Source organism: Solanum stenotomum, chromosome 11 (genome assembly GCF_019186545.1).
Source record: "Solanum stenotomum isolate F172 chromosome 11, ASM1918654v1, whole genome shotgun sequence".
Taxonomy (NCBI): Eukaryota; Viridiplantae; Streptophyta; class Magnoliopsida; order Solanales; family Solanaceae; genus Solanum; species Solanum stenotomum.
The window spans coordinates 7625506-7635645 of record NC_064292.1 but is presented as its reverse complement, the minus strand read 5'-3'; the positions used below and the strand labels follow the sequence as shown (position 1 = coordinate 7635645).

General features: G+C 35.1%; 1 protein-coding gene and 1 long non-coding RNA gene across 2 annotated transcripts; one reads left to right on the top strand and one right to left on the bottom strand.

Moving 5' to 3' along the window:
• Positions 1-3495: 3495 nt before the first annotated feature.
• LOC125845504 (uncharacterized) lies at positions 3496-6906 on the top strand. The gene is made up of 3 exons (XR_007444290.1): positions 3496-3674; positions 4021-4458; positions 6610-6906. It is a non-coding gene; the product is annotated as an uncharacterized LOC125845504 (long non-coding RNA).
• Positions 6907-7989: 1083 nt separating this feature from the next.
• LOC125844602 (uncharacterized) lies at positions 7990-8959 on the bottom strand. Its single transcript, XM_049523917.1, has 2 exons — positions 8885-8959; positions 7990-8553 (listed from the first exon to the last, which is right to left on the bottom strand). Exons 1-2 carry the CDS (start codon positions 8957-8959, stop codon positions 7990-7992), a joined length of 639 nt encoding a protein of 212 aa, XP_049379874.1.
• Positions 8960-10140: the final 1181 nt, after the last annotated feature.

Below are 10140 nucleotides of genomic sequence, written 5' to 3'. Positions count from 1 at the left end.
TATTGAATTTCAAATGTATTAATGAGATTTATTTTCCTTAGAGAAGTCATTTTTCTAATTTTAAAATAATTTAGTAGATGTTTTCCGAAACAACTCAAATATCATGTATTCACAAACCCCCCCTTGAAAGCTGTCTATATAAACCACTCTCCCTTTTCCTTTTTTGCTCATTCATTCTTCTTCTCTTCATATAAAAGGTTTCTTCTGTGTTTCAAATAATGCAGAGGAAAAATAAAAGGCAGCGATTCCATCAAGAAAACCCCCTTGAGAGACGTCTATATCAACCACTCCCCCTCTTCTTTTTTAGCTCACTCATTCTTTTCATCATATAAAAAATTTCTTCTATTGTTTTCAAATGACGCAGGAGGAAAATCAGCAAGGCGATGATTCCATCAGGTGAGATGCATTTTAGGGGGTGCGAGGAAGATGCCATGGGGGAGGTACACAACTGAGATCAGTGATCCTGGCAAGAGGAGAAGTGTTTTGCTTGGAACTTTTGATACACTGAAGAAGCTGCTAGGGCTTACGACCGGCGGTGAGGAGGTATCACAGCCACATGAGGTAACTAATATTACTGTAGATAACCTCCAAAACACCCGCGATTTTCTCGAGAAGCTTGTTTGCAAAAAACTAACAACAAAAGAATGGAGCTCCAACATTCTTATGGATATTCAGAGCATTAAAATGATGATTCAGCGCGGAACCAAACATCGACTCACATTTTCGTGTTGATCAATGAATAGAATCTATACATCGCTATCAAAAAAGAATCAACAATCTAGATATCTCGATCGGGAGAGAATCAAGGATATATACATCTCGATCGGAAAATAATTGATGGTCTATACATCTTGATCTGACAAGAATCAAGGATCTATACATCTCGATCAAAAAAGTATCAAGAGAACAAGAAAGAATCAGAATTGATCCATAGATTTCTCGAAATTAATGAAGTCGGTCCTCTCTTATTGTTTTATTTTCCTTTTATAATTTTTGAATTTGAAAGGAAATTAAAAGAAAAGGGACTTACGAAATGTCATACATTTAATATTCGATGACGGTTTGACATGCTCTTTGACAGTGCAAGGGTGACCTCTGAGGTTATCTTGTGGAAATTTAGTTACGGCTCTGTGGCTGTGATACCTCCTCGCTGCTGTATCATAAGCCCTAGAAGCTTTTTTCGATGCATCAAAAGTCTTGAGCCAGAAACTTCTCCTCTGGAAGGGATCTTTAATATCAGCTGTGTACCTCCTCCGTGGCATCTTCCTCACACCTCCTTATAACGCATCTCACCTGGGGGAATCGTCGTCTATCAATGACTATTCAATAAGTATGTGGTGCCTTTCAAACCATCTAAATTCAAGTGACATTTGAATCAATTCTTTGTGAATATATGACAGTTTAGGTGATATGCATTTGTTTACCAGGTAATCTCTTTGTACTCTTTAATGTCACTTATCACTTTATCCAACTGTGCAAATCAGTTTCAAGTTTGATGGGCCTTAGTTGTTTATGATATCGGACATGAACGGAGAATTGAGCGGGTGTTCATCAGTACTTCACTGACGAAGGACTATATCTCCAATTAGAAATTATCCATCTCAACTTACAGTGACACATGAATGGTATGAGTTCATTCATTTCATTGTGTTATTTTCCCCCATTTTGGTGATGTTGCGAAATGAAAGTTCACAATTGGTGGAGTAATACAGAGCATATCATATAGGTTAGGTGTTAATTAGTTAGTGGTAGTATAGTGATAAGTTGTAGTGGTTGAATGACTAGTTCTCAGCAGGCTCTAATATTAACTTTGTATGTTTTCTGTCATTCTTGTGACAATTTCTAAAATACTGATAATGTCTATTCACAAGTTCTTTTTTTTTTTTTTTTTTTTGCTTTTCAATTTTGGTGTGGCCACCTCATGTGATGCACAACTCCAGAGACATATTGAATTAAAAGAGAAGACACCAAAGATAATAGGGAGTTCCTGATTTGTACTACAGGGTGTGACATCAACCGGCACAGTATGATTCGTGATACTGTTACATACACTGAGCATGCCAGTTAACGGCTATGGATGTTGTGTATGCCTTTAAGAGGCAGGGAAGGACCTTATATGGATTTGGAGGTTATGGTGTTAGTGGTTGTAGATAGTGTTTTAGTTTGTGGGGTTAGGGTATTTTGAAGTTGGGGTTACCTTTGTTTCTGATTGTTATGGTCTCCATAATGTAATTCCTTGTTACCCGATTAATGGAAAGAGATCTTTTTTCTAGTAATTATGTTTATAAAAAATTGTTGGGTGCCTCATCTTGGGAAGTTTGGTTTGTTTCAAGTATATGTTACTTTTCAAACCATCTAAACTCAGTTGATGAGTGAATCAACTCTTTGTGAATGACAATTCAGCAAAGTATGTATTGTTAATAAAAACATCTAAGTTAAGTTGATAACAGAACCCACTACATATGGTTGAGAAGCTAATGATTTTTTTCCCTCTGATTTTGATAGAGCCATTGAATTTCTTTGCAACTCTGTTTGTATTATGTGGGAATCTTTTTTCTGTTATTACAGTTCTGCTTCACGTTTCTTGGTTTGCTGCATTTTTTTCCTGAATAACTCACTTTTTTAGCTGAGGGTATGTTGTTGTATAGTTCTGCTGCACATGTTTGAGTGCTTGGAGGTAAATATCTCAAGCATGCGTTTTTCTTTGCCTGTCTGCTTAGAGGTAAGTTTGGTTTGTTCTTCAAAGCTTATGCATTCTGTTGATGTTTATAAACCTATTGTCAATGAATTACTATTCAATAAGTATGTGTTTCTTTTCAAACCATCTAAATTCAATTGGTAGAAATGTCAAGAAGAGTGCTTAGTGAGGAGACAACACAGAATGGAGGAAATTCTCGCGAACAAGGAAGCATGTCGACTCAGAAAGGAAGTTCCCGATAGGGAAAGAGAAGAAACGAACCAATGACATCATCCCAGGCCGATTGCTTCTCTCGAGATAGTAGTGAGGAAGGAAAATTGTTTGTCTATCAATGCAGTTCCAAGTCTTCGATATCAAGGTAATTGTCATCAAGAGCAATGCATACTTCAATTCAAGTTTCAAATATGGCCGGAGATGTTTGCTTGACCATGCTTTCAGATGAGTTTTCTGTCAAACATCTCCAGCCATATTTGAAACTTCAATTGAAGTCTTAGAGCAAGGATCCAAGAGGAGAAAGCTATGGTTTTCAAGCCAATCTCTGAGTTTCGCCAAGAACTTTGTTCTTCCAGGTATGTAATACATAGTGATGGACTGAGTTCTTCCTCACACCCTACATCTTAATTCAGTCAGTAAGAGTTAAATCTAGGATTATACCCTTAGTTTCGAGAATCTCTTATATGAGTCAAGTTATTATTTATGAATTCTAAATTCTTGATTATGAGTTTGTCATGATCCTGGATGGGACAGATTTTTGATAATCATCATTGGGGTCAAGGATTGTTTGATCTGGGCGGGAATGTCATGACCTGAATAAATGAGCTAAGTGAAGAATAAAGAAACGACGAATAGAATTATAATACCTGGACGCATGAGATTTAATTGGAGTTTATGAAGCTGAAGGGCTGTGATTGCACGTGAGCATCAGCATCCTATAACTAAGTCCCGGAAAGAGCAAAGAGGGGCATCGATCAATTGGGTATTTTCCTCACCTTCCTCAATTCTCTCTAAACTATTCTTCCTCTTCTTCTCCTATCCCTAAATTCTCCTCTTTCTTCTTCTGTTACAGGTTACAAGTTTATCTCATCTATGGAGATTCCGTATTTCAGTTATTTCCATTTCATATTAGTAGTTTCTATTCTGTAATAGAGTTCAGTTTTGCTTAATATAAACCCGAGAAAATCCCCCAAAAAAACTGTTAAGAGTTTGATTTGCTTAGTTTAAATTCTGAGTTTAATTAGTTTGATCATAACAATTGGTATATGATCCTTGGTTCTGCGACCTGTGCGTGAAGATTAACAATGGACAATCCACTTAACAAACAGGGCGAGATTCTAGAGAGATTGACCACTGGCGGCAGAAAACTCAATGAAGCAGAGATGGGCATTAGGGGAACACTAGAATTGATCCTAGAATGATTGAACGCCATAGCAAGGAGGTTAACACCAGTACCAAATCTGAACTCTGATGAAACTGAACGCAGTGTACGCAAAGTCAATTGCAAGTGCAACATTTGTATCGGAATTGATGCTACATCTTTGCGAAGTATAATATGTTGTGTATGCAACATTGATTTTGAGTGTACAATTTGTATCAAAACTGATCTTACATCTCCAGGAAGTGCAGGAGGTTGCTTACACAGCATTGATTGTGAGTGCGACATTCGTATTGGAAGTGATACATCTCTAGGAGGTGAAGGCCTGAACTACGATGAGACAGAGATAATTTGGCCTCACGATTTTCATATACTTGACGATCCACAGGTAAAACTCGATTCTCTTATCTTTGAGTGTACTCGAGAGCTTGATCTGTCCAGTGTATGCCTTAATACATTTTACTTGAATATGTGGAAATTAAAAAAACTAGAGTTGCTTCTACTTGTTTGATAAAATGTCCAGAAGGGATCATGTCCAAGTAGTACATGTATTCGTAGGAATTAAGAGCAAGTTCTCTCTTGAATTAATTGGAAATGGACTGGTTGTTCCCATATGGGATCCAGGGATAAGTCTGAAGACCCTGAAGTTAACTGGTCACACAAGTAATGTTCGAGAAATTTGATGGATATGACTAGAATGTTTTGTTTGCATAGATCTTCTGATAACATCAATCGAACGTGGGATACAGGATGGCAGTAGTTTATGCATTCCCCTGTTGTGCATATTGATTCTATATGTTCAGTTGCTTTCTACCATTCCAACATATAGCCATGTTTACAGTGGTATAAGAAGTCTCTCCTTACACGTAACAACATGGTCCAGTAAGAAGATTATGTTATTTTGGAGCTCTACTTTGCCATAACCTTGCATGATAACTCTTAAAGGATAGCCACAATTTATTTGTCTGTACATTATTGGTCAGTTGATGGGTGTACAATTTGGAAAGCTTCTCAAAGAAGAGGTTCATTCATGGCTAGAAACTTGTCGACTGCTAGAGTAAAGGCTTCCTTGGAAGAACTACATGTGTGATAATTCTAGTTCTATCTGTCTTTCAAAAAACTCTATGCATCATTCTCTTGCTAAGCACATTGATATTAAGCATCATTTTATTTGTGATCATGTTCTTAATGGAGACATTGAAATATCTTTTATTAGCACAAAAAATTCAACTGATTGATATTTTTACGAAACCTCCTTTAGAAGAAAGATTTTGCACTCTCAGAAAATCTTTAAACATCATTGAAAATCCCTTAAATTGTTGAAGTTCTTGCGCGTATTGAATGTTTTCCTTTTTCAATTTTTTTCTCACGCCTGGTATATTGGGTTTCTTACTTTTAATTATGTTCCTTCTGAATGTGACTCTTTATTTACGCAACTCTCTGTTTCTTTATTTTTTATGCAAACCTCCATTCTTCTAAGGCAGGAGAAATTGAATCTTTAGTACTTGGTAAGCGCATCTTTTTGGACTGCAAGAAATTTGACTCTATCTTTGATATCTCTTGTTCTGGTATCATGGATCCTCCCAAAAATTGTTGGCCTTCTGAATGCGATGTCTCTTTCGAACAGGCCAAACATGAACTCGTTATTTACCCTTCTACTACCATTCCTTCTCATCTAGGTCCCAAATATCTATCTTTTGAGACTCGTGGTATTGCCCATATTGTTGCTACTACACTCCTTCCTAGAGCTGGTTCTCACTCTACGTTCACTCAGCGTGACACTCAGCTTACATACTGTCTTGTTCTCAGATAAAATTTCATCTCCTCATTTATCCTCTCAGCCATGGTGTATGTTATTTCTTAACCCTCCAGTCTACCCTTTGGTATGCTCATAACTTGCATACTGGAATCTCACTTCCTGTGTCTTGGTGACTTCTCTCCTATTTTCATCAAACAATGCTATAATTCTCGTACCTTTGTTAGCATGGGATACTCTCGTAATGATTCCTCTTGGGTTCTTAAGAATGATTCAGACGATGTTGCTGCAAAGAATCTGAAGTCAAAACCCTCATCTCCCACCTCTGTATCTTAGTGCTGCTCTGGAGAATCTTGCTTATATGAATGCAAAATTGGATGCTATGTCTATCACTTTCACTTAGGTAAGCGACCTTATGACCATGATGACTGCCATGGGGAACAGCCGAACAGGTGGACTCTCTTACAGATCTCCTACTTGCTGCTCACCTCAAGATGATAATATGAAGGATGTAACTAAGAAAACAGGTGCAGATGTGGCTCGCATATGCTAAGGCTCGATCAGATTGTCAAAGAGGATATCAAGATTGTGACTAAGATTCAGACTCCTGCTGTCTGTTTTGTTTTGCTACTCTATTTTGTAATAGGCTGTGTTGCCCTTCTTAAAACTGCTGTGTATTTTCTGCTTTTGTTAGATGCTTTCTTCTTTCCTTTTTGCTGATGACAAAGGGCGAGAATGAATACAACTGATGTTGGTTTGATTGCTTAATGTTTGTTGCTTTAGATTCATCAATCAAGGAAGATGACAATCAGCAAGAATTCAATAAAGAGATCAAGGACAATCAAAAAGGAAATCGAAGATTAGCCTTAACATTATTCTTGGAAAATAAGGATCTCCATTGCCTTCTTTTACTAGGATCAAATCTCTTGGGTTGCTATCTCTTCATTTGGAAGATTCCAGTCTCAACACTTTAAAAGTTGCGTCTGTGAAAGAAGAAGGTGTACAACGAGTCTGAATCATCCTACATTATCTACTCTACTTTTAAAAAGCATTGTATTACTTAGTTTCTACTGTTTAAACAAAAAAAAAGTGTAGACATAGGAACTATACTCAAACTTGTACTCGGTACAAAGATTTTAAAGGCTAGAAGAGAACACCCTTGCAACCCAAGGGGACTGGACGTAAGATCCACACTGGATCCCAACCAGTATAAAGACATCGTGTGTCAATCTTACTTTCTGCACTTTCAAATCTGTTTATTTATTCCTGGAAACAACAGTTGACTAGTTGGGAAGCTACGAGATAATCAGTATATTTGCCTGTTCTATAATCACTTTTGTTCTTTGATTTTCTTTTTACCTTCTTTCATATTATATTATTCCTTCATAAAACATCAATAGAAGAAATCACACCAACTTCTTCTTCACAAAAAATAAAATAAAATAGAAGAAGGCATGATGCGAGCATAATGAAAATTAATTCAAGAAGGTGATCCATGTCTTATGAGTAAAGCATACACACAAAATGAAAAATAAAATATTCATACAATCATGTCATATGCAAAAGAACAAAAGTTAAAGATTGTTTGAGTTTTACAATAGATCAATAGAAACTGTTGAACAACTAGGAATGTTTGAGTTGAGCTTTCAAAAAGGGCATGTAATCTAGCAAGTTGTAGGATCTGACACTCTGATTTACTAGCTTAATTTCAGCTCAAAATCGTCAAGTTGTAGAAATTCATTAATCCAATCATCGCACTCGTTCAAGGAAGAATCGTTTGAACTTGGTAAAGCTACAAAAGGAACTTCTTGTGGTTGAGGTATGTCTGCTCCTTGAAATGATTCATTGAAGTTACTTGAATTCAACACATTGGAATGTTGTTCGTCGTTGAAGTTCGTTGAAGGAACTGGTTGAACATTCGAAGCTTGTCGTTTTTGGAATCGATATTTCTACATTAGATGAAAAATATTAGGAAAAATTGACAAAACTTTGACTCATAAATGTTGTTTTCATACTTGGATACCTTTAGACGGTAGGTGAGACATCCCATAGTCAAATCCTGCACACACATCCTCTCCAGCACATTTTTAGGACCAGCTAAATCAACATGGTAAGACAAATAATAAGAATTTAATAGTAAAATTGTGAACATTCAGAAAATGTCTACTTAAGATTTTCCTTAACCAACATTCTTATTTTTTCTATTTCTCTCTGCCGGGATAAAAACAAAGTCTTTAAACACTTACCTTTGTCTCCTAGCTCGCGAACTACCTCGTCTAATTTCTTATCAAGCTCTGCTGTCCATTTCAGGTTTCGTCTTTTCTTTTCTGGTCTTTCTGTACTTATTTTCGAAAGCAAAGAATGATCCTCCTCTTTTTCTGAAGGACCACTACATTTAACTTGCGCCTCCTCATTAGTACTTTTGAATCTCTTAAACCTTTTTGCCTCATCTTTTTCTATTAAAGAACCTACCTCTTGATCTTGGTAAGTCTCAGAGCAATTCACTATGCTTTTTCCCTTTTTGTCTTGCATTTTCGTAGGACAAGATGTGTTGTCCATTACATAAACTTGATTAGCGTTGTAGTGTTGTGATTTCTCATTTGCCTTTTTATTGTGCCACTTCACATGCTTCCATACATCCTTGAGTTTCAATGATGAAATGAGCGACTTCTTAAAAATGAAGCATATCCCTTGTGTTGGCGCTTCTTTTATCATTTCGATTGTCACCTCTGGAGAGGTCACTAAACCAAAAATAAAAAATCAAGAACAAAATATTAATTAAATAAGGTATCTAAAATTGTCGAGGAAGTTAGATGTTCAAATTTATACACACTACTTTGTAAGGAACTTATATAAATAAAGAATTTGACCAAATATATATGTAAATAGAAACTACAAGTAACACTAATGTGTTTAGTAGTCAATCTTTTAATATTATTATAGTAGATAAAGTTTATTAATGTTGTGTTATATTAACACGTTTAAATACACTTTTGAATTTTGAATAGCACACACTAAATGACGTAAAATAATTAAGATTTTGAGGAGATGATCTTACAAATAATTGGTTTGTCTTTGATGAGTTGAGTGAACTTGATGAATTCAAGGTAGTCCATTTCAAGCATGTTAGCATCCACCATGATCAAGTCGAATTGGTCGATCTGTTCCTGGAGAATGGATAAAGCTATAGTTGCTTGTTCGATTGCAGTTACTATAAACAAAAATCAAGCTTAGAAAATATCACAAAAAAATATATGTATGTTGTGGATACTTTCATAATAATCAGTGATACACCTTCCCTTTCGTTTATGTTATTACACAGATAAAGGTAGTATGGATTGACTAATAATATTACATTAGAAGTACAAAAAGAAATATTTAATTGATGCTAGGTGACTAATATCATTAAAGTATTTGATAAGTTAATTAATTTCATTTTGTTGCCTAAGAATCCAACTGATTCTTTTCCAATTAAAGTACAACTCAACTTTGATAAATTTGACGATTAAGTGAATATAGTTTCATAAGGTTTGATATATCGATAACCTTTTACACTTGACAATAAATTTTATTTAGATATTTAAACTAAATATTCTTCGATTGAGCATTTAAACAAATAATTAAATGTTTTTGTTTGACAATTCAAATTAAAATTTTAGAAAAATCTTATGTTCTCAAACATCCATTACGTAGATTATTTAATGACATAAATTAACTAGTCATATCCATTTGTTATGTTCTCAAGCATCATAAACAAAAATTTCAACCATCAATTTATTAAAACAACAACAAATCTAACAATCTTATTAAGCATTGTTGTAATTTATTCATCCATACCCGCACTTAGTCATACATGACTGAAACATATGTTAAAATTTACTAAAAGTTTTAGTTATGTGCATCTCAATTTTTTTTCCATAATAAAATAATATTCTTCTTCGAATTTCAACACTCAAATCTACCCAAAAAAAATTAAATTTGATCTATAAGTTTCATGTATCTTATAAAACAAGCTTCAATAAGCAATTTTACAGAAATTCACTTCTTTAACTATAGACTATTAGTAGAGAATTTACCTAGAAGATCCAACAAAAATTAAGGGGGAAAGGCTCAACACATATGAGAGAAAACTAAAAGAGACATAAAATTATTGTACCTTTAAAAGAATGTTCTTCAAGAATTGCTGCTATATTTGATAAAGAAGACTTATCAGGATCAACCAAGAGAATTCTGAGGCCAACATAGGCTGAAGGAACATCTACATTACGAATTATCTCACAATCCATCTCTTAGCCTTTGAATATTTTGAGAGAA

Coding starts and splice junctions, on each gene's coding strand:
- LOC125844602 (XM_049523917.1), bottom strand. CDS start 8,959: ATGCTAACATGCTTGAAATGGACTACCTTGAATTCATCAAGTTCACTC. Junction 8,554..8,884: donor CAAAGACAAACCAATTATTT/GTAAGATCATCT, acceptor ACCTCTCCAGAG/GTGACAATCGAAATGATAAA.